At 34.6% G+C, this 23,891-nt stretch overlaps 13 protein-coding genes across 13 annotated transcripts; 5 read left to right on the forward strand and 8 right to left on the reverse strand.

Moving 5' to 3' along the window:
- Positions 1-725: 725 nt before the first annotated feature.
- On the reverse strand, positions 726-1,514 carry AC631_03440 (SDR family NAD(P)-dependent oxidoreductase; the record flags this gene model as incomplete). The annotated part of the gene is made up of 1 exon (XM_015612269.1): positions 726-1,514. One exon carries the CDS (start codon positions 1,512-1,514, stop codon positions 726-728), a length of 789 nt encoding a protein of 262 aa, XP_015466893.1.
- A 485-nt stretch (positions 1,515-1,999) lies between these two features.
- Positions 2,000-4,942, forward strand: AC631_03441 (uncharacterized protein; the record flags this gene model as incomplete). Its single annotated transcript, XM_015612270.1, has 1 exon — positions 2,000-4,942. One exon carries the CDS (start codon positions 2,000-2,002, stop codon positions 4,940-4,942), a length of 2,943 nt encoding a protein of 980 aa, XP_015466894.1.
- A 533-nt stretch (positions 4,943-5,475) lies between these two features.
- AC631_03442 (cupin domain-containing protein) lies at positions 5,476-6,054 on the reverse strand (the record flags this gene model as incomplete). Its single annotated transcript, XM_015612271.1, has 1 exon — positions 5,476-6,054. One exon carries the CDS (start codon positions 6,052-6,054, stop codon positions 5,476-5,478), a length of 579 nt encoding a protein of 192 aa, XP_015466895.1.
- Positions 6,055-6,306: 252 nt separating this feature from the next.
- On the forward strand, positions 6,307-7,377 carry AC631_03443 (alcohol dehydrogenase family protein; the record flags this gene model as incomplete). The annotated part of the gene is made up of 1 exon (XM_015612272.1): positions 6,307-7,377. One exon carries the CDS (start codon positions 6,307-6,309, stop codon positions 7,375-7,377), a length of 1,071 nt encoding a protein of 356 aa, XP_015466896.1.
- Positions 7,378-7,772: 395 nt separating this feature from the next.
- On the forward strand, positions 7,773-9,824 carry AC631_03444 (uncharacterized protein; the record flags this gene model as incomplete). Its single annotated transcript, XM_015612273.1, has 1 exon — positions 7,773-9,824. One exon carries the CDS (start codon positions 7,773-7,775, stop codon positions 9,822-9,824), a length of 2,052 nt encoding a protein of 683 aa, XP_015466897.1.
- A 654-nt stretch (positions 9,825-10,478) lies between these two features.
- On the forward strand, positions 10,479-12,170 carry AC631_03445 (uncharacterized protein; the record flags this gene model as incomplete). Its single annotated transcript, XM_015612274.1, has 1 exon — positions 10,479-12,170. One exon carries the CDS (start codon positions 10,479-10,481, stop codon positions 12,168-12,170), a length of 1,692 nt encoding a protein of 563 aa, XP_015466898.1.
- Positions 12,171-12,528: 358 nt separating this feature from the next.
- AC631_03446 (CocE/NonD family hydrolase) lies at positions 12,529-14,310 on the reverse strand (the record flags this gene model as incomplete). The annotated part of the gene is made up of 1 exon (XM_015612275.1): positions 12,529-14,310. The coding sequence occupies one exon, from the start codon at positions 14,308-14,310 to the stop codon at positions 12,529-12,531; it is 1,782 nt and encodes a 593-aa protein (XP_015466899.1).
- Positions 14,311-14,734: 424 nt separating this feature from the next.
- On the reverse strand, positions 14,735-14,992 carry AC631_03447 (uncharacterized protein; the record flags this gene model as incomplete). The annotated part of the gene is made up of 1 exon (XM_015612276.1): positions 14,735-14,992. One exon carries the CDS (start codon positions 14,990-14,992, stop codon positions 14,735-14,737), a length of 258 nt encoding a protein of 85 aa, XP_015466900.1.
- A 300-nt stretch (positions 14,993-15,292) lies between these two features.
- On the reverse strand, positions 15,293-16,720 carry AC631_03448 (FAD-binding oxidoreductase; the record flags this gene model as incomplete). Its single annotated transcript, XM_015612277.1, has 1 exon — positions 15,293-16,720. One exon carries the CDS (start codon positions 16,718-16,720, stop codon positions 15,293-15,295), a length of 1,428 nt encoding a protein of 475 aa, XP_015466901.1.
- A 256-nt stretch (positions 16,721-16,976) lies between these two features.
- On the reverse strand, positions 16,977-18,440 carry AC631_03449 (NAD-dependent succinate-semialdehyde dehydrogenase; the record flags this gene model as incomplete). Its single annotated transcript, XM_015612278.1, has 1 exon — positions 16,977-18,440. One exon carries the CDS (start codon positions 18,438-18,440, stop codon positions 16,977-16,979), a length of 1,464 nt encoding a protein of 487 aa, XP_015466902.1.
- A 559-nt stretch (positions 18,441-18,999) lies between these two features.
- Positions 19,000-20,145, forward strand: AC631_03450 (uncharacterized protein; the record flags this gene model as incomplete). The annotated part of the gene is made up of 1 exon (XM_015612279.1): positions 19,000-20,145. The coding sequence occupies one exon, from the start codon at positions 19,000-19,002 to the stop codon at positions 20,143-20,145; it is 1,146 nt and encodes a 381-aa protein (XP_015466903.1).
- A 608-nt stretch (positions 20,146-20,753) lies between these two features.
- AC631_03451 (uncharacterized protein) lies at positions 20,754-21,995 on the reverse strand (the record flags this gene model as incomplete). The annotated part of the gene is made up of 1 exon (XM_015612280.1): positions 20,754-21,995. One exon carries the CDS (start codon positions 21,993-21,995, stop codon positions 20,754-20,756), a length of 1,242 nt encoding a protein of 413 aa, XP_015466904.1.
- A 482-nt stretch (positions 21,996-22,477) lies between these two features.
- On the reverse strand, positions 22,478-23,762 carry AC631_03452 (uncharacterized protein; the record flags this gene model as incomplete). The annotated part of the gene is made up of 2 exons (XM_015612281.1): positions 22,478-23,692; positions 23,757-23,762. The coding sequence occupies 2 exons, from the start codon at positions 23,760-23,762 to the stop codon at positions 22,478-22,480; spliced, it is 1,221 nt and encodes a 406-aa protein (XP_015466905.1).
- Between the last annotated feature and the right edge of the window lie 129 nt (positions 23,763-23,891).

Here is a 23,891-nt window from a genome sequence, read left to right on the forward strand (position 1 = left end):
GATTGAGCTGTTTATATAGTCGTTTCGTAATATCTTATTTAAGAAACCGGGCGGAAAATTCATTTCCAATTTCAACTCTTTGTTTTATTCGTTTGTTGAGTGCGGTAAATACTTATCCACAATTTTTGCTCAGACAAAATTATCGCACGCTTGCATCATGTCATAAATTAGATAGTATTAAATTGGGTTGATCACGAAAATAACAACCATTACTTTGCATAGTGGAAATTGGAGAGAATTTTATTGCTAAAAGCAAATTAATCAGAAAAAAAGGAATGATAAACTACCTAAACCATTTTGATGCAATTATTATTATGTTGCAAGTTGCCAAACGCGGGAGCTCCCAAATCCTCAGATTTGTGTAAGATTCTCTATGTTGTTCCCCCTAAATTCGTCATTAGAACGAGTTTTCGCGGACAAGCTAAAAAGTACACAACTGAGTCCCAGTTAATTAATAAATAGACAACATTATGAATATAATTATTTTCTAATGAGAAAAAAGTAAGTAGGTGACATTATATTTTTGTGTTGAATAATATGTGTGGATCCATTTGGTAGCTATCCTCTAAATGTTTTCTCTGTAGGACACTCATTTAAGGCAAAAGGAAAATGCTTAACTTAGTTCAATGTTTAGATTATTTACATTCTCTATATAATGCATTATATTCAGATAATTAAATTCCTGAAATTCGTATTTTCATATTATAATGTTAATTGAATCTGTGCTACTCTATATAAAGTCCGCCATTAACGTGTAAGTGAACTCCATTTATCCAACAAGCTTTATCATCAGCAAGAGACGCAACAGCATAAGCTATTTCAGCAGGATTTCCCATTCTAGCAGCCACTGGTGTTTTATCGATAGTTGGCTGTAATACCATCATTGCTTCTTCTCCGGCTGCCTCAAAACCTTTAGTTTTCGTTGGTCCCGGCGAGACCGAATTTACAGTACAACCATACTCTTTGGGCAATTCTTTTGCCCAAACTTTGGTAAAAGAATCAACCATACCTTTAGTTCCTGCGTAAATGCTTTGCAAAGGAGGTGAACCCCTTGAAGAAGCTGAACAAATATTAACTATCCTTGAAGGGTTTGCTAAATGTGGCAAAGCATTTTGTGTGAGTAAGAATGTTCCTCTTCCATTTAGATTAACCAATATGTCCCAATCCTTCAAATTATGATCCCTGAGTGGTTTATTGATTGCTAACGCTGCATTGTTAACCAAGATATGAATTTTTCCAAATTTGGAGACTGTCTGTTCAATTAAGTTTTTAGGGCCATCAATAGTGCCAATATCTGCTTCTACGATTATCCCTTCAATTCCATTAGTTTCACGTAAGATACTAGTTAAAGTATTTTGGGCTTCTTCTTTGAATTGTGGATAGGGATAGTTAATAACTATATTAGCACCCCTGATTGCTAATTCCAAAGCAATTGCTGCTCCAATTCCACTAGAAGAGCCTGAGATAATTGCAGTTTTCCCCTTCAAAGGCTTAAAAATATCAATTGACTTCATTGAAATTACTTGATAATTTATGTACGCAATTTAGTGTTTATTTTTATAGCCGGATAATGCAAAATGTTTTCTCTCTACACTAAATCAAATTATATGATGACAATAGTTCTTTTATATTCATTCCCCACATTAAGATTCACTAGATACGACTTTCAAATTACCCCACCGGAAGACACTTGCAAATATTTGAAATAATTCTTAAACAATGTTCTATGAAATTTTCAGCTAGTGGGTATTTGAATTTAATTTACATAGGTTTTTGATTTGACCCAACATAACTTGTAATCTCACCTATAGTACTTTAAATACTCAAGCTAAAGGAGTTTACATATATAATACACCCTTAATTGTTTCGGCAAGCGTGTCCTTTCCAAAATTCGAAAATCTCCACAAACCCCACACCTCTCTTCCAAACTCTGACAAGTCATAACATTTGCTTAAGACCATATAAGTAATTATAAGGAAATAGAGCGGTTACATTGGATATGGCCATAAAGTCTAATAAAAGTTTTTACTGTTCTATATGCAAAGCAAACTTCACTAGAAAGGAACATTTGGATCGCCACCTTAGATCACATAATGATGAAAAGCCTTTTGTATGCTCCAACTGTGGCAAAGGTTTCGGACGGAAAGACTTACTAACAAGGCACAACAAATGTGGTTCTTGTCTGAAGAGTAGTCAGCAAATACCTTCATCTATTAAGAACGGATTACAAACACCGAAAAAAGTCCAGCGGTGCCAGTCGGCATGCCAAGCATGTATAAATTCGAAATGTAGGTGTGTTAAGTCAAATGATGATATCGACTCTTGTGATAGATGTACAAAGCGAAACATACTCTGTGTTTCAAGAAAAGTTAAGAAGTCAAATTCTCAAAATAAAACTGAAGTTCCACTCTCTGAAGCCGCCGATGAAGATAATCAGGACAAAGATTTTGAATACGTAGCAGGAGCCGAGACTCTATTAAAATTGTCAAACTCAAGAAGCATTCCAAATAAAGCACTGGTTATAAAGGATGCAAATTTCACACAAGCAACAAAAAGCATCAATTTAACATATCCATCTAACCCTGCGAACTCGATTATGGGTAACGGGTCAGGAAATATTAAGAAAATACTGGAAACTTCGCCACTATGTATTAACGCTATTCTTTCTCCTGCAGAAACTTTCTTTGAAAATAGCAATATTACTTCAGAACAACTGGAACGTCAAAATACATTCATGAACAACCCAACTTCTAGAATTACTAGCATATTTTCAATATCCCCGGGGGCTGACAAATCTTCTTTGGGATCGAGCATAAATCAAAATAAGCTGATGGAAAATTCTAATACTTCTAACAAGCAAGATGACGATCTATTTTCAGAAGAGACTACTATTACTAAAGATGCGATATTTCCAAACGGTTCCAATTTTCTCGAACATTCATATGATCAGACAGCGAATGCGAATTTGCCTGAATGTAATGAACAAGAGCATTCAAAAATACAAAAAGCACCAGCTGGTATTGATGAAGAAACTACTGCAAATGAAAAAAATAGTAATAAAGCGGATCAAAGCGAACAACAGGAAGATATTAATGCATCTAATATCACGCAAGCCTTTTCTTATTACGGGAATGAACAAACTGATCATGTATCAGATACTTCCCCTGGCTTAGATTTAATTAACAAATTTGATTTCAATGGTGTGCTGAATTCAATTCGAGACATATTGCAAGCAGTGGATGATAAAGGTGACTCTTTTTCAGATATTTTAGACAACTGGATTTATGAGCAAAAAGTGAATAACGGTGATGATACTAATTTAGAGATGTTTTTTAATTATGATGACCTTGAATTTAGTATTCCAGATAACATTTTTCTTTCCAATGGGAATGATAAAAACGATTATATTGATAATAATGGCGGGTCTTCTAAGAGTCCTTATAACTTAGGTGATAACGAAAGGAGAGAGGCAAGGGGCTCAGTGTTTTCTGATTCATCAATAATTTGGAAATCTCCGCGACATGATAGCTCTTCGAAAGATGTAAGGCCATTTACAGATAGGAGAGATAAGATTCTCGATTATTCCAGTGTTACGATAGATCAAAGCTCAGATTTATTCAAAAGATTTGAAATCCTTCCCGAAACAAGAGATGCCATATTAATTATGTTAAGTGAAACTCATCAGATGCAATTTTGGAGGGATGGTGCCATTGTACATCTTCCTTCGGTTGATAAGTTAACGGTACTCATAATTAATTATTTTCAATATTTTCAGACCCGCTACCAGATTATACACATGCCAAGTTTCAATCCCAATTCAATCCCAATAGTTTTGTTGATAACAATCTTAGGCACTGGATCTTTTTTTTGTGGAATAGAAAATGAAACTATGAAAAAAACAGGGAGATATTTACTAGAGATATCCCGAAGAAGACTCATACTTGAATTTGAAGAGAATAATTCCAAAATTCGCCACATTGAGCTTCATCAAGCTAGCTTGATAAATTACATTTGTGGATCTTGGTCGGGAATTGATAGAAATGTAGAAATTGCTGCGAGTTTTACATCAACAATTGTAACAATGATCAGGAGAGGTGAATTATTCAAAAGATATACATACAAGACTCTTCAATCTATTGTAGAGGATCCAAAACATTCCACTGTTGAAACAAAATGGCAGGCTTGGATTGAAATGGAATCTAAAAAGATGTTAGTCTTTGTAATGTTTTTTTGGAGTGCTCAGTTTTCGTTATTAAGTAATAATCCATACTATATTACATATGCTGAGTTAGAACTCCCATTGCCTCATTTAGAATCGTTGTGGAAGGCTTCAACTGCAGATGAGTGGTTCAAGGTAGTGAAGATCATAAAGAATAAGAATTCGCAACATTATTCTCAAAATATGTCATTCCAACTGTTAATCGGCTCTGTTTTGTCCTCTATTTACTCTCCTGCTAAGAGTGTTTCACCAAAGTACATTCCTGATATTATTATTGGAAGTTTAATTTCAACAGTGAAACATTTCATTTCAGAAATTAATGACAGACTGAGTTTCACGAATTGCATTCCAGGAATGACTGATAACAAGAAGAGGAAAAGGCACCTGTTATCACTAGATGCCACATTTCATCTTTCCTATTTAACAAATAGAAAAGCCGAGATTGAAACCATGTTAGAAAGTTTAGAAAGTTTTATCTCAAATAATTCTTATAATGACAAGGTTGTATTTAAACTTGAGATTGAATATTCTTTTATTTGCCTTCATTCTTGCGTTAAAGATTGCATGAAATTTGCCGGCGTTGATGGTGAATACGAATCAAGACAAACTCTACCTCGGTTAATTCAATGGTTTAAACGGGATTCTGCAAGAATTACAAGTTGGCACTGTGCCCAGATTTTGAGACTTGCTAATTCTGCTATAACTAAAAAGATTTGTAAGTAATTTAATAACTAACTACAAGAACTTCACTAACATTTATTATAGTTATTCCATATCTTCCTCTTTTGATTTTTCACTCAACTTTAATTCTTTGGACTTATAGTCTATTACTTAATATTACTAGCAAGTTTGATCAGAAAAGAATTATTACTCCTTCGGAAATTAACCTTGATACCCCAATTGTTCTATTAAACGAAGATTGGTCTTCTGCAACCGATAGATTTGTTGAGGCAAACGATATTATTCCATGTTTAAGAGCAAAGAACCCTAATGAAAGTATTTTGGCCAACGAAATCAGTAGAGAACTTATACTCTTGAGTATACCTGAAGATATAATTGATTTCTCTATTAAAATTAATAATAGGGCATCATGCTGTGGTTTATTATCTAGTGATATAAGTAAAGTTCTCAAGAGCCTCAGAGATTGTTCTAAGGAGATAATATCCATTTAATACTACTATACTTAATAGTATATATAATTCTTACAAATTTCTAAGATTTATCAGTATAATATATTGCATTTATAATAAAACTAGCTATTCATTTCTTGGAACCCCATTTACACCACCAAGGTCTTCTCTTAATGCCTTTCCATCTACTTCAAGCGGCTTAGACGATATCAAGATATAAATCATTCTCGCATAATCTGTTGCACTAGTATTTCTCCAAGCATGCATAGTACCTCGTTGAACAAAAATATCATCTTTATTCAATAATACGGAATCTCCTGAGTCCATTATTGCTTCAACTTGACCTTGCAAAACGATTCCATAATCAATCGAAGTAGTGCGATGCATTGGGGAAGTAGAGCCTGGGGCCATATCCACCACCCTCATAACAGACCCGCCAGGAATAGTAATTGAAACGCCATTTTGCAAGCTTTTCTTATAGAAATTGATATCATTACTTTCACTAATGTCGATAGGAAATCCCTTTGTTGCATACACTAAACTAAATTGGCCAGAGTGCTCATTAGAATCATTGCTGACATCAGTCCATTTAATATCGGGATCAATTAACTCATTGATAATTGAACGACCTTGATTATCAAAACCAGAGATATATCTTTTAGGAGGAGCAAGATTATGAGATTTATGTTCGACAAATTTCATCATTTTAATCTGTATACATCTACTTTTTAATCGAATATGTAATCTGGGTTATTTATATAAATATATTAATATAGCAGCCGACTAGGTCTATTGTGTATAGTGGTTTCACCCGATGTGGGGAGTATGTGGCGAATCAGTCTTGCAAATTTCTTAAGGAAAATAGAACTATATAATAATCTCTAGTGCTTTTGTTTCACTCAATTTACTCTTAAATTTCTCGAAAGGAACAAAAAAAAAAACTTAATCATTAGCAAAATGATATCTCAAAACAAGTCGGAAACTATGAAAGCTGTCGTATTCTTTGGTGCCCATGATATTAGAGTCATTGAAAAACCTCTCCCAACAATAGAAAAGAGCACAGATGCTGTCATAAAAATCCAATCAGCTGCCCTATGTGGATCAGAGCTTCATACCTACCGTGGTGCAATTGTTCCCCCATCAACTGGACATATTATGGGTCACGAGTTTACAGGCGTTGTCGCAGAAGTGGGAGCAGATATCAAAGGGTTTAAGGTAGGTGACGAGGTGGTCTCGATTTTTACAACTCAATGTGGCGAATGCTGGTATTGCACCCATGGCTGCTCGAGTAAATGCTCGCAAGCCTTTGTCTTTGGAACCCCAGGTCACGACGGTGGACAAGCTGAGTATTGCAGAATTCCCCTAGCAGATACAACTTTAAAACACAAGCCTACCGGTATTGACGATTCTATCCTTGTATTATTGGCAGACATATTTCCAACAGGATACTTTGGTGTTAAAAATCTATTGGAAAAGATTCCAACAGAGTATATACCCGAGTCGGTAATATTGCAGTTAGGTTGTGGACCAGTAGGACTTTGCGCTATTGCTTCAGCAAAAGCGAAGGGTATAAAATATTTATATGCTGTCGATACGGTTCCTGAACGCCTTAAGTTAGCTGAAAAGTTCGGAGCTATTCCTTTAAATTTGAAAACAGATGATATCGAAGGAATTATCAAGAAGGCCACTAATGGCAGGGGAGCAGACGGAATTTTGGAAGTAGTTGGAAGTGTTGATGCACTTAAATTAGGCTTCAAAATTGTTAGATCTGGAGGTATTATTAGTTCAATTGGCTATCAACATGGGGAAATGCCTTTTTCAGGTCTTGATTGTTATCTCAAAAATGTCACTCTTCAGTTTGGCAGATGCCCATGTTATTCTTTGTATGATGAAGCAGTTGAAACTTTGAAGAAAGTTTCCCATTTATTTAAAGACTTTGTAGATTTGGAGTTGCCACTTGAAAATGCTCCTAGAGGTTATGAATTATTTGAAAAACATGGTGCTAGGAAGATTATCTTCAAGCCATGAGTCTCAGATAGCTAAATATAATACAAGAATAAACTTATAGTCAAATATAAACTCCAATTGTAATATTTTTATCTGTAGAAGATTAGTCTATTTCATTTCCTACCCATTCTAATTAGACCTACCTACCAGTATTAACTACTAAGATTGAACACTAGCATAACCTACTCGTTATCACGTGACCATATATAGTTACCCCAGATAGTCATTTCTGTCAGGATATTACTTTGAGAAGATTAAAATGTGGTGGTGGGGTCTAGGGATTATATCTCTATCCGAGTGGGGAAATATATTCTTTACATTTGGCATATAAGATCTAAAGCATTCCTATGTATATTTGCTATAAGGTTAAATTATAATTCCTTACTGAGTTTTTTAGAAGTTAATAACGATTAAAGATGGCAATAGAAAGGAAACCATTGAAAGTTTTAATATGTGGAGCTGGAATAGGTGGATTAGCTGCCGCTATTTCCTTCCGCCGACAAGGACATGAAGTTGAATTGTTTGAACAATCGAGGTTTGCTAATGAAATTGGAGCAGCAATTCATTTACCTCCCAATGCTTATGGAATGTTGCAACACATCGCTGTACCAACAGATAACTTGGGAGGGAATTCAGCCAATTATATTACAGAGCTTGATAAAAATGGGAATATTCAAATGCATGTACCCACTGAAGAATCATTGCGTGAATATATATATCCCTGGAAATTAGTACATCGTGCTGATCTTCATACAGCATTAAAGTTAAAGTCTCTTTCGGAATCTGATAAAGGCAAACCTGTCAATATTCATCTATCAAGTAAAGTTATCAAGATAGATCAAGAGAAGGGCGAAGTTGTTCTTAAATCAGGGGAAATTTTTAAAGGAGATATTGTTGTTGGTGCCGATGGTATTCATTCCGAAGTCCGCTCAATTGTCACAGGTACAAATATTCCTGCTACGCCTTCTGGATATTGCGCATTTAGATTTTTGATTCCAAGAAGTACTGTTTTAGAAGTCCCTGAATTCAAAAAGTATGCTGAAAAAAATGGGGAAATACAAATTTGGTTGGGAGAAGATAGAAGGATTGTTATATATCCATGCCGTGACAACACTCTTCTTAATTTTGTTTGTATTCATCCTGATTCAGAAACGTCTGGCTCCTCAGATAGTTGGAATGACGGTGGTTCAAAAGAAGATTTGATTTCTTGCTATAAAGATTTCTACCCCCCACTTATTGATGTCTTGAAGAAGGCCACAGATATAAAACTTTGGAAGTTACTAGACAGACAGACTTTAAAAAAGTGGACAAATGGTAGGGCGGCGTTACTTGGTGATGCTGCACATTCATTTCTTCCTCACCTAGGCCAAGGTGGTGCTCAAGCTATTGAAGATGGCGTAGCTCTAGGAACTATGTTTCCGTTGGGAATAACTAGAGACGAAGTTCCAGAACATTTAGAAATATATGAAAAAGCAAGATATGAAAGGGCAACAACAATTCAGCAACTTACTAGGGACCAAGCACTTGGACCTAAAGAAGGTAAACTATTGAATCCAACACAATTTTCACACTATAATTGGAGTCATGATGCTTACTTCCATGCATCAAAACTACTTTCAAGGCATCTTGAAAGTAAGATATACAAGAGAATGCCGATAGGTTGGGGCCCTTTACAAGGACCAAGGCAAGATCATCTCGGGAAACCAATTGATGGCAGTGGGTCATTCTTGAGAACGGGTGCAATCCGAATTAAGACTTCGAAATCTTACTTAGAGCATTTACTTCCTAATGAAAAATTTCATATTGATGTCCCTGGTGAAGTTGGTTATATAACTTTCAGCAATACCTGGATTGACAATATTGAGTGGCTAGGAGGCCATGACTATTCTCATTTTGATTTCTATATAGAAGATGTAGTTTACACAAGCAATAAGGGAAATAAAACCAAAGGTAGATTTTTACCATTATTGTTAGAAGGAAGAACTGAACCAACACTTAGTGGAAGAGAAGAGCTTGGGTTCTCTAAGATTTTCACTACTCTTACAGAAAGCTTTGATGATATAAATGGGTATAAGCTTCGGGCGTCCTGGGAGGGGTCTACTTTCTTAGAAATGAATATTAAAAAGCCAGCAAGAGTTAAAGCTTCGTCTAAAATAACAGAAAAGGCAGAAGCAACTATGGAGTGGAGATGTTTCCCTAGGCCAGGAGGGAAGGGAACGACTGATATTGAATATGCCACATATACACCTGAACCTGTAGGTGGGGCTCAATTCGTATTGGAAGAGATGCTTGAGGGAACCCCAGAAATTATCTTCCATATGGAGAATATCACCCCTGAAAAACTACCTTGTCACTATAATGTGGCAAGGAAGTTGAGCGATATTCCGATAGTCGAGCTACAAACTGGAAAGGTAATCATTGGATCAGGTCTTTCAGATGTTTCAAATCAAACTGTATTAGAAATATAATGTCAGTTTTCCACTCAATTCATTAGAATATAATATGAATTTCGAGTTCTTACTTACGAAATTTTTCAAGCTGAAATAAATCACATATTTTAACGTGATAACTACAAGTATTTGTATTGTTTTTAGCGATGAGGTACTATTTCTTTACTATGATTAAAAGTCTTTTTATTTTCACGTTTGTTATCATCTCATTATAATAGAAAAAGTAGCTCATGTAGATAAATTCATAAGTAAATATAGTCTTATCAAATAAGAATTTTTTGCTAGTGGTAGTAACTGATATTGGTTTGGAATTTCAATAATTCCATATATCAAGGGAAGATACTACCTCCCGTGTATCTTAATTAAGTAGTATCAATTCATAATATACATGTATCTTAATTCGAATATATTGCGTGACTTATGAACTGCTGAGAGACAGTATTTGAATCACACTCCGCATTCAAATATATGATATCGATAGGGAATTTTCGGAATGTGGGGCATGGTTATTTTGGAGAAAATTTTATCTCAGTAGATCTCAGGAGCCAACCCCTCATTTTCAACAAAATTACTGGAAATATGGGGAACCATATTTGACAACTTAAATGCTATATCAGAGTAGCAGATTTCTGAGAATAATGATATTAGATTATTATACTTAACATTTCTAACATGTCTGTTTCATCACTAAATATTGCCAGCTTTGAACAACCCGAGGCCTTGGAATCTAGAATTTCCAATATACCTAGAACCAGAAAAGAATCATTAGGAAGTATTCAACTTTATCACCCAGAAACCAAAAAGCGTATCTTTATTCCAGAGCCAAGTGTACATCCAGACGACCCGCTCACCTGGACTCAACTACATAAATTTTATATTACTTTATTGGTCTCATATGCCATAATGCTTTCCAATTTCCTTGCAGGTGGGCCTTCAATTGGAATTGTGCAAATGGCCATGGATTTTGGGGAAAATGCAGAAGGTCCTGATTATGATTTAACTCATTGGGTTTCCAAGGTTGCTTATTGTTTTACAGCTACTGCGCTTCTTCAAGGGACTTCGAATTTTTTTTGGGTTCCATTAATGACAAAGTATGGAAAACGTCCTGTGTATTTAGCTACTGCATTGGGATATTTTGTTTTCGCTCTTGCTTGTGGTTTCGCTTCTAATTGGGAATCATATTTAGCTTTTAGAACTCTTCTTGGTTTTTTTTCGGGAGGCAATGAAGTTTTGGGACCATTAACTATATCTGATGTCTTTTATACACATCAAAGAGGTACACAAATGGCAATTTATACCTGTGCATTATCATTGGGTATTGCTTTAGGAATGATCGTTTCTGGATTGATTCTTATTAACTACGACTGGAGATATATATACTATATTGGATCTGCTTTAATTGGTTCATGCGCTGTGTTAATATTCTTTACATTGCCAGAGACCTCCTTTGAAAGAGACCCTAAACTTTTAGTTTCTTTTATCGAGGCTAAAAAGGCGACTGAAAAACACATAGATGAAAAGACATCAGTAGCGATGGTGGAAGAAAATTCTAGCTTTGAATCAAGTATTGATCTTGATGTTCCACAAAAAACTTCATACTTGTCCTCTCTTAAAATATTTAAAAAAAGAACCTACACTGAAGAGTCTTTATGGCAAATTTTCATTCGTCCTATTGGATTAATAATATTACCTGGAGTTCTTTGGGCCTCCTTGATCATGTCGGCAACGATTGGTTTCCTTGTAGCGGTCAGTACAAATGTCGCAAATGCTTTTCAGCAGACTTATAATTTTGAACCTTGGGAATGTGGATTATGTTTTATTGGTGCATTTATTGGGTCTCTTCTTGGTATATTTGCTGGCGGAACCATTGTTGATTGGTGGGTTGATTTTATGGCAAAACGTAATAATGGTATCAAGGAGCCTGAAATGAGGTTACCTCCAATTATTTTGGGTGGAATCTTGACCCCGGTTGCTTTAGTACTATATGGAGTAGGTATTGAAAAATCACTTCATTGGATAGTCCCTACATTGGGACTCAGTCTTCTTAATTTTTCTTTAACCCAAGCAACTAATATATCTTTAGTTTATACAATTGATTGTTACAGACCCATTGTGGGAGAAATTACTGTTACGCAATTGGCATTCAAGTCTTTATTTGGTTTTATGCTCAGCTTCTACACTAATCCGTGGGTCGATAATTTTGGCTATGCAAAAGCGTACGGTGAGATGGCAGCGATTGCTGGTATATTATTTGTGCTAAGCATCCCTATATATATATGGGGTAAAAAGATGAGAGAGACCACACATAATTGGAGAATCCTTAAATTTATTAAGTGGAAAGATGATCGTGAAGTTGGAGAATAATATAAAGCACTGTATTTTTTATTTTCCTTGATTTTTAGTTTATTTCTTGATCAGACTTGTATTAGTAGTTAAGAAATTTTAATTGTGATCGATAAAGCGACCCAATAAAATATTACATTATTATAATTCTCGAAACCAATGAACCTGTAGCGTTATTCCTCTATTACAAGATATTTAGCATTATTATACGATATGTAAATTAACTATAATTATTACAAAGACTGTATCAAATTCATCCAATTCTTCAATTATTACACTGCTGTCACAGTTGATGAAAGGAAATCTTGCAAGGTTTATTAATTATATAGGTCATATTTATAGCTTTATTTGATTAAGAGTAACAAGAATAGAAAGTGATTTATTTCTCTGGGATTATAGGAAGTATTACGTAGTTTTCGTAGGTAGAATCAAAATGGATTCTATTGGTTCTACCTAATTTCTTTTCATTTCTATCTTGGGGATGATTGTGTTGAAAACGATCACAACCCTGGGTATCCCCACCAGAAACTTCGAAAACGAGTTTATCACCTACTTCGAGAACAACATTGGTCGGCCAAATTTCGACAATAACAGTATAGACGTTTTCTGGTTTAACCTCAAGCGAATCTGCACTTGCATATGTCCTGTATGGAAGATATGGTCTATTCCAGGGGTGACTTTCTTGGATTTTTCTATGAGAAACTCGTAAATAACCTTTACAAAGAGGAACAGGATCCCCTGCAGTTCCTGTGTATAAAATCTCTTTACTGTCCTTATCAAGATGACGCAATGTGACAAATATGTCGATATCCGATGGGGACACATCTTCGTCATCAACAGAAATATTTAGTTGAGAAGTAATGTGCCCAGTAATCTCTACTTCTTTTTCAAATGGTTGAGTAATAAATTGAATAGCATCCGGACTCTCAAGAGTACTCAATGTTTTGTAACTCATGGAAGTTGTTTCTACCTTACCACTTTGGTTTGGGCTAAGAGACCTATCGGAAGCCAAGTAATATTTAGTATATTGAGTTCTAGATATCGGCCATTCATTTTCAATTCTAGTAGAAAACTTTTTTTCTCCAGTTGGGTTATTATATCCTACATTACCTTTTCTCAAAAGAATTTCGACTTTGGGCATTTTTCCGGTTGACCAGCCATCTCTGTCTTCTCCTTTTAGAAAAGCATCGAGAAAAGATTTCTGCATTGCAACATTCTCTTTGTAATAAAATGGCAAATCATGTCTTCCAACAATAGTCCTGAGGTATTTATTTCGGGAGCCAGCATGATTGTAACCTTCAATATTTCCTCTGAGATGAAGCATAATACCTCCCCAGTTAGCCACGCTAAGAAGAGGGACTTCTATATCTTCAAGATTAAATTCTTTCAGCTTATAATAATCATCATCCAGATATATGTGATTCGCTGTATCAATCGTCTGATCCCGACGATTAGCAATTAATTCTTCTTCGTCGAGATCACCTTCAATCGTGTCTTCACCCCAATCTCTCGCATTCCTTCCTGGTAAGCCGTATTGATTGCTGAGAACCTGCCTGTTCCACCAAAATGAAATAAATCCATTAGAAAGGATACCACCATGTCTAACTCGATCCCTATAGTAGTCTGACATACCTTCCCAAGGAATTATCGCTTTTAGTCCTTTCGGGCGTCTGGCTGCTACCCGCCATTGACTTCCACCAAAGTAACTGATACCCAAAAGTCCTACGTTACCTGAACTCCATGATTGTTCTGCAGCCCATTCAATTACATCATAAAAAGCTTCACTCGTACCTCGGGACATTGTATCTAATATCCCAGGGGATTGTCCACTTCCCCTTTCGTCCACTCTAATGATTACATATCCCTGTTTTGTCCAATAAGTGGGAGAAGGAACTTCCCAAGCCGCATGGTCCGAATATTGTTCATTATCTACTTCTTTGTAAGAGTTTGGATGAAAATCTTTATAATGGATATCTTTCCCATATGGACCATAAGTAATCAAGACAGGAAATCTCTCTGAGCTCTTTGGCCTATATACGTTAGCCCTAACAATATTACCACCCGTTATATCAGTCTTCAATGGAATATCTATATTCTTTTGAAAGATATATGGGAATGATTCGAAGTCATTAGTTTGAATTTTTTTAATAATATTGGGCATGTTAGTTTTCTTATTGAAGTATTATAATTTCATTAAAGAATAAATAGGATCTATTTATACAATACATTTTGAATAATAAGAGCGGTAATCAATCCGATGTGGCGAAATGGATCACAATTATTATTATTAAGTAGGATTAAAACACGATAATACATCCTAGCAGAATGCTAAGACTACATATACATATATTTAATAATTAAGCTACTCGAAATCTAAATTTATAGTGTAGGTTTATTTGATAAATTGATATCCATATATATATATTCCATATATAAAGTGAATAACTTAATTAAATTGGATCCTCAACGCTTACTTGGTATCTAAACCAATTTTCGTTTATTTTTCCGCCTGTAATTCTCCATATCCTATTAGCTGACTAGTTTAGGTTAATATATCAATTAAAATTAATGAAAGGTTATCAAAATTACTCACATACATACATAAGGGAGACGCCCTTAAACATAACATAAATAAATGTGTTGAAAACAAAACCAGTTGCATTATTTGGCCTCAGACTTATATCAACAACGCCAGATATTGGATTCGGTGGATTACCTCTCCCATAGTTCCAATCTTCAACATTGGCTGCCTCCATTCTATTTGGATCATGGGGTAGTCCATAATCTTGTGCAAACACGAACATTTCCGAGTCCTTATGAGGTTTGTTCTTTACCTGCGACATATTTGTAGTTTAAAATGATTGTAAAACTCGTGTAATTGCTTAATACTTAGTTATCAATTAGTAAATTGAAGAATTATGTGGCCTTTTATTCTCATTGCGTACCGGAACATGTGGGGAAAGTTTATTCTAAATTGTCAGCTCCATTTTTTTCATCAATCATACTCACTTTAGAAATGAACTAAACCAATATGATTTCATATGTAATGCAATTTATTTTTGCCAATATTAAAGACATTTATTACTCAATACTATAAAGTGAATATATATATCAGTTACTATTTGCATCATAACGATGTTGCATTATAACGATGCCTTGCTGTGCAATACCTCATGTAAAGATAATTCATTATTTTTTTTCTCATTTATTGGATCCTTCAAATACCCACAAAACCGTTTTTTTGGGTCAAAAAAATCTCTTAATTTGTTAAGCTTGAGGTGTTGTTCTGCTCCCCAGAAAGGTGTCTTCCTAATTTGAAAATCTGAATCACCGAGATAAGCACCAGCACTATATTTTTCTAATGATTGAAAACTTCTAGACATCCAATTGGCCACTTGATCATCTTCTTCTTTATTGTCAGATACAGCATATATTGCAACATAATGTTCGGTCTGCATAGAAAGTGCCATATCCTTTAATTTAGTCAAAGGGTCCATTGATAAATAGAGACAAAATGTTTTTTGGTTAGGAATTGTTGTAAATGACTGTTCGAGAACATCAGCAACATTTACATCCGATCTGAGATAAACATTATCTGTCCTATACCTGTGGCGTTTTGGATTTGCATTTGCTTGGGCTTCGTATTCAGCTTCTAAAGAAGTTTTTTTACCAAAAATTTCACTCAATGCACCAGGAGGTTTAGAGTTTTCATACTTACGTAATTCTGTAATGCAGTCATTGTCTAAATCCTTAAAAGAAACAATATGAGCAGTTACTACTGGTTTCTTTTGAAATTCTGGTACTGAAGTTACAACTACCGTTTCAACATCCTGATCAGTGGTAGGCGATACTTTGACGATCCAGTTCATAACCTCTTTAAATTTAGAAATATCATATATATATGTTGCTGAATACAAAACTTTTTCAGGAATTGTTTCAAGTTCAAAAGTAGAGACAATACCCGGGAACCCAGGGCCACATCCTCTTGCAACCCAGAATAAGTCAGAATTTTCTGTTTCACTGCAAGTAAGTAATTTACCATCGGCTGTTACAGCCCTCAATGATTTAATCCTTTCACATGCCCATCCCCAACCTCTACAACACCATCCCATTCCCCCTTGGAGCAAAAATCCACCTATTCCAACGTCCGGACAATGACCTCCCGGAAAAAAACGATGCTTATTTTTCAACAAGTAAGAATTTAATGTTCTTCCATCAATAGAGGTGGAAGCTGTCACTGTTCTGGTTTCGTCATTGAAACGAATCTCTTTGTAGTTTCCTAAATCAAGCATTAATGCATCTTCTCTTACACCCCAAACGGCCCAACTATGTCCGCCTGAAATCACAGAAACCTTCAAATTTAAAATGTTTGCAAGCTTAACTCCATTGATAATGTCATTCTCTTCTTTTACTTGAATAATTGCTATCGGAAGTCTTGTTGGTACTCTCAGGTTAAAGACTCTCGAATATACGAGATTTTCAAAACCGTCCGAATTTTTCCAAGTTATTGGAAGCAATCGTGCAAGCTCTTGTGCATTCGGGTTAAGCAAAAATTGTTCAAAATTCTCCATTCTAATTGCTTTATTAATTTTAAGAAAAATGGTATATTTCACGTTAATGAATCTCACTTTTATAGTTGAATACAGAAGTATCGTACTCCGATATTTATGTGGGGCATGGAAAATTTGTGGGGAATTTTCGCATCATTTTCAATTCCATCTTACGCTTATGATTACAAAAATAAGTTTAATACGAAAAATCACTTAGTATTTCTAATATACTATAAAGAAGTGGAGTTAATTTATTATGGAGATGTCATCCTTAAATTTAAATTCCAACTGTTACACTTTTTATGGTTAAATAATCGTCAATACCATACTTGGAACCTTCTCTTCCAAAACCACTTGCTTTTATTCCACCAAATGGAAAAGCACAATCGGAAATGGCCCCGACATTTACACCAACCATTCCTGTTTCTAAAGACTCGGCTACTCTGTAGGCACAGCTGAGATCTTTTGTATAAAAATAACTAGCAAGACCCACGTTGCACTCATTAGCCATACGGATAACTTCACCTTCAGTTTTAAATTGAATTAATGATGCTACCGGACCAAATGTCTCTTCCATTGAACAAAGCATTTCAATTGTGACTCCTCCCAAGACTGTTGGTGCGTAATAATTGTTTCCCAACTTTTCAAGAATTTTACCGCCTAGTAATAACTGAGCACCCTTTGACACAGCATCACGAACATGGCTCTGAACTTTGTTTAAAGCATTTTGGTGTATAAGTGGTCCAATTGTTACACCCTCTTCTAAACTATATCCAATTTTGAACTTCTTAACTTCTTCAATTAATCTGGTCGAAAATACCTCATAAATTGATTCGTGGACAAAAATCCTGTTAGCACATACACATGTCTGACCGGCTCCCCTATATTTACAAACTAATATTCCCTCAATAGCGGAATCAATATCTGCGTCGGGGAAAACAATAAATGGGGCATTACCACCTAATTCCAAAGATAACTTTTTTAATGATCCAGAGCATTGTTCCATCAATAGTTTGCCTGTTTCTGTTGATCCTGTAAAGGAAAGTTTACGTATCAATTTATTTTGACAAAGTTCTTTTCCAACACTTTTTGTGTTAACATTTGAAGTCACAATATTTATTACTCCCTTGGGAAAACCAACTATTTCGGATAGGTATGCTATTGCTAATGCTGACAACGGTGTTTCTCCTGCTGGTTTAATAACGACAGTACATCCTGCGGCTATCGCAGCTCCAACCTTCCTTGCAATCATTGCCAAAGGGAAATTCCAAGGTGTGATAAAACCACAAACTCCAATAGGTTCCTTTATAGTATATGTTCTATTGTTAGCATTTTGGGTAGATAAGGTATCACCATATATACGGGGTGCTTCTTCAGCATACCACTCTAAATATGAGGCAGCATATTTAACTTCACCTAAAGCTTCGCTATAAGTTTTTCCATTTTCCAAACAAACTAACTTTGCTAAGTCATCTGAATTCTCAATCATCAAATTGGTCCATTTTCTTAATAGCTCCGCTCTCTTTCTTGGGGTATTCTTTTTGAAAATATTCAACGCTTTAGTTGCGGCCAATGCAGCTTTCTTGACTTCTGCAACCCCCAACTCTGATACATGAGCAATTATATCTCCATTTCCAGGATCAATCACGTCGAATTTGGCTGAATTTGAAGCATCCACCCATTCTCCATCAATATAACCCATGGTTTTGAATAACTTGTTATCTGAAAGGTGCTTCTGCATTTTTGTAATTAGTAGAAATGTATATTTAAAAATTTTATTTACTTTCTTAATAGATAAATTTAAATCTATTCTTTGCTTCATAGTGAAGGTATATATAGTACAAAACTTCTGAGGAATCAATCTGGTTGCAACGTTTCGGAATCCCCACATACAAAGCAAATGACTGAGCCAAATAAAAAAATTCCGAAACCTCGAATACTTTCTTAAACCTATAAAAGCATAAGCTTTTGGTATTCCTTGAATTCATTCTTCTAATCCATTTTTGAGAAATTACCTAGAAAATGAAGAAAAGAACAATTACGCCTTTGCTAATCGATGGGATTGAAGAAACTAATTCACAAAAACTTATTTATGATGTTGAAAACCCGTTTAATAGTAGCAGTATTTTGTACAAAGCTCAAGGTGCATCTGTTGAAGATATTAAGAAAGCAACGAAGAGTTCATTTAAAGCTTTTCAAATTTGGAAAAATCTTCATATGAAGAGAGGAGAAAAGTCCTCAAAAATGTTGCTGCCATATTGGAAAGCAGAAGAGATTATTTTGTCGAGATACTCGAAGAAATGGGATTATCAACCTGGTTTGCAAATTTCAACGTAGATACTAGTCTTGGAATTATTCAAGAATGTGCTGCTAATGTTTCGGTTCCATTGGGATCAATTCCTCAAACTTTAAACGGGCAACCTTATGCCATGGTATTGAATGAACCACTTGGACCTATCTTAAGTATAGCACCTTGGAATGCACCTGTAATATTGTGCATTCGTGCTATTGCTGGGCCTGTAGCTGCTGGCTGTAGTGTTGTTTTAAAGACATCAGAACAGTCACCACTCATACATTTTGAGTTGGCTAAACTTTTCAGTGACGCTGGTGTACCTGCAGGCTTAGTTAATTCAATCAACCACAGTTCGGAAACTGCTGCCAAAATTACGGAAACTCTTGTTAGCTCGACTTACATCAAAAAAATAACTTTTACTGGATCTTCACAAGTTGGAAAAATTATAGCTTCAATGGCAGCAAAGAGTTTAAAGCCCATTCTATTAGAGCTAGGTGGAAAGTCTGCTGCAATTGTGACTGAATCAGCCAATATAGACGAAGCAGCCGAGAAAATATTAAACAGTGCGTTTGCTCATAATGGACAAATTTGTATGAGCACGGAAAGGGTATACGTAGTCAATGAGATATATGATAAGTTTATGGAAGCAATTTCAAATTCTTTCATTAAGTTTACTTCTACAAAAATTTCTTTGCCCCAAAGATCTACAAAACAGGCTGCTAAAATTGAATCTTTGTTAAGCAATGCTTTAGAGGGTCATGAAGAAGCCTTTTGTGGTAAAATTTTAAGAAATGATGCTTACATAGAACCATTAATCTTGAGAGATGTTTCTGAAGGTAAGGAAATTTACGACACTGAAACTTTTGGACCTGTATTTTACATCAACAAAGTGTCTAATATTAATGAAGCAATTCAAAAAGTCAATAAAAGTAGATATGGACTTTCAACTGCCATTTGGTGTAGCGATATTCTTACGGCTTTAGAAATTTCCAGGAATATTGATTCAGGAGCAATCCACATAAATGGTAATACTGTTCATGATGAGCCTACTCTTCCTCACGGAGGGGTAAAGGAAAGCGGATATGGAAGATTCAATAGTTTATGGGGATTAAGGGAATTTCAATATACTAAAACAATTACTATGTCTAAATGAAGTCAGACGCCGGATATATTTTCAATCTAATAATATTTTTTTATTGTTCTACTGTAACATTTTTCTTAAAGCCAATTCCGTAAATTACATATTGTAGCCGTCTTGAGAGAGTTCGGTGTTATTTTCGCCACTTTCCGTTGATTTTGGTCCAAATAAAAAGGTTTTGGATTAGAAATTTCATACTTTAGGAGACATGACCCTTAAATAGCTAGTTAGAATGCCTTAGTACCGGGTGCTGGTATTGGGGTAGCCGTGTAAGGCAATTAGCCGCAGAAAATATTAATCTGGTAATCAATTATATAAACAAAGCCGCTTTGATAAATCTTTCTTGTAAAACCTCACGGTTAAAGATTCTTATTCATGCTGTTTGTCTTGGTCTTTTGTTGACTGGTTGGGATGCAAATATCTCTGCAGGAAAACTAGAGGAAACAAAAAATCTATCACTACTAAAAACTATAGCTGACAATGACGAAGCAGCATCGCAGTTTGTCTTTCTTGCAAAGTTTTCAACATAGAAGGGTATTGAGCTATGGACGATAGATTTTCTATATAAAAATATACCATGTTGTTAATACTCATTATAATTTAATTTCTCGTATATATTAAATCTAATTAAACAAAAATAGACTAGAGCTTTCAACTATATTGTTTAATCGCGAAAGAAACTTTGCATCCTTGAAAATATATTCCATTATTTCAGAATATTTCGATAAATAATCCTGGATACAAATTATAGTTGACAAACCAATGATAAATGCTACTCTATCAATATTTTCCATATTTCTAAACCCTTTATTCTTTTTTGTTTGGCCTTTCATATAAGCAACGCTAGTTGATGCAATTACAGTTTCTCTGAAGATGGTAAGCCAAAATTCCCTATTTGTCAGTGCTGTATTTTCTGAACTTCCTCTGAAACGGTTGCATTTTCCCCGTCTATATAAGAATGCAAATAACCCACCAATAAACCCTATGACTCTTAATTTATACCCATGAGTACTCTTATACTGGGAAAAGAAAGATGTCAAAATAAATAGCAGGGTTGGTACTGCTGTAAAAAACGTTGTGAATTTAACTGATTCCTTTAAAGCAGTTTTCAACATATGTAATATGTTAAACTTGTGTTTTTCACATGTATTGTTATAAATATTAATGTTTTGTTTCAAATGTTTTGCCACCATTAAAGGAAAAGCATATTTAAGGACTTCAGAATAAATTTGAGGTAAATTCCTTGTAAATAAAGTTTTGAAGTTCAACTTGATCCTTACGTTTGATGTCGAAGAACAACGCAATAAAGAAAGCATATCGCCTTCAATAAAAGTTCCTGAGAGGCTATTATTGATGAAACCGAAGTATTTATGTACCAAATCATGTACATTCTCTGGATACATTATATATTCTTTCCAAGTATAGGATACTGCAAGGGGAAAAATTAACCAAGATTTGTTACGAAGGTGATTAAAACTCTTAACCAGTATTGATTTTCTTTGAAGATCATTCACAGAAACTCCTTGGACTTCATTATATTCAATCTTCTTTAACTGCTTGTGTTCAAATAGTCTATATCCGTAGTCTACCCCAAATACAAAGTAAAACCATGAAACTGTGTGTAACAAAAATGCTTTGGGGTAGTAAAAATATACTGATACAACGCACGAAATAATACTTGCAAGTGATGATCCAACTAGCTTTTCCTTTTCTGATAATGAGTCAGTCTTAAAAGTCTTAAAACTTTTCAAAACAATCGCTTTGATAAATGGCTTTGAAGAAATTAATAGAGAAATAAACTTCGAAAACTGAACCACATCATATTCAGAAATGGCCAAATGTAAAATTTTGAAACTCTTTGACATTCTCGAATTGGACAAATGCTTAAGGATCTTTCTTGCAAGATTACCAATGGAAAAAAAAAAAATGAAAGATCTTGTACCATTTCTAATACCTTTCATAAGTAGCCTGAATATTTGATTTTGACTATTTGCGTCATTATTTTGGCATATTTTGATTTTATCATTTAGTATTCTAGGGTAAAAAAAATGTTGAATTTGATATATTTCATGTACATCAGTTAGGAGTAACAGGATCCAATTTAAAATGTTGATGTTTTGCATCATCGCATATATTTTTGAATTGAAGTTACCTCAATATTAACTAAAAGATAAATTAACAGGAATACATGCCCAATTATATGCCCTCTAATATCCCCACATCTTCCGAAGGAATACTCAAAAGAATCGATCTCACTTTTTTACATTGAATCGGCTAATTATTACTGCATTCTTTAAATATTATGTATTAAAAAGCAGAAGTACAAATATTAAGAAAAAAAATCAATTCAAGTTGTTTTAAAGATAGCATAAAACGTCGCGTAGCCGACAGTTGTTACAAGGGTCCCAAATATGATACCTAAACTGAGGTTGAATCCTTGTTCAAAAAAACCAATGTTTCTGTGATACTTAATAGTAAATGGTTTGACCATAATGTCTTCATAATTGATAGGATTAGTAGCCTTTAATTTCAAATTTTCTTGTCTTAATCGTGAATTTCTGCAAACATATCTACTATATTGAAAGCATTCTCTGTCTAAGTCATAATAGAATGTAAGTGAAATTTTGTTTATAGTAGCACAAACAATTGAAGGAACAAATTTTAAAATATAGTTACCAAATGCTTCTGTTCCAAAATAAGAAAAAAGATTGATTTTATTTGTTTGCAAGGAAAGGATAGCTGTCTCGGTCGTACAGGCACTTATATGAAGAACACCAGGTAAATTGCTTGTTGGAAATTCATCAAGTAAATTGATTACTTTTATTTTCAACAGAGAATTACTTTCAAAGTATTGTACAAGCTTTTCTAAATACAACTCATGTACCAAAATAATATCTGGGGCACAAAGTGTGAGACCACTTCCACTTTCCTTCCAACTGATAATTCCAGGCAACACGTTTTCTATCGATGTCTTTACATCTAATAATGCCACTACATTAACACCATCTGCTCTGTTTGTTACTCCCTGTTTGTCAGAGGGAAATCGGTTTGTAATGGTTTTATGAAAACCTTGATCTAGAAGAACTCCCCCGTCCTTTGGAGAATAAATGTAGTATTCTGAATCAAGATATCTGGGTAATAATTTCATAATTTCCTTCTCCACATTTTTGCTCTCTGGTATTTTAATTACGGCAGGAGTTCCAGCAGAAATAGCATAAATTAGTGGTATGCATGTAGATGCTAAAGGCTCCCATGAATTTCCTATAATTAGCGCAGTCTGCTCATGCCATGTATCGAAGCATGTTTTATTCGGAAGTACTGTTGTTTTGTAAATCTTCATAAGGTTATCATACTCTGATTTTAATACCTTTAATGTAGTGTATATATTGATATTTTCAAGGATTCCGATATCTGGAGTACCAGAAATATCAGAGAAAATGGCATCTATGATATTGGATTTATTTTCTAAAATCAATTCTTGTAATTTACTCAACTGATTAAGGCGATAGCCAATCCTTAGTGCTCTTCCATCTTTTACTGATTCTTGGATTGATGCTTGTTCCTGTATTTGTTAGATATAATTCCTCTTTCTTGAGAAACAAAATTTAATATACTGAGATACTTACAGACATATTCTTCATTAAAACTAAATCTTGGAATTATAAGAAGTTCAGTATTTAATTTTGACTTTAAATCCAACTTAAATAGGATGGGAATCTATGTTAATTATCTCCCCACAATCCGGAAAAGGATAAATGCTT

This window comes from Debaryomyces fabryi, assembly GCF_001447935.2.
Source record: "Debaryomyces fabryi strain CBS 789 chromosome Unknown contig00074, whole genome shotgun sequence".
NCBI lineage: Eukaryota > Fungi > Ascomycota > Pichiomycetes > Serinales > Debaryomycetaceae > Debaryomyces > Debaryomyces fabryi.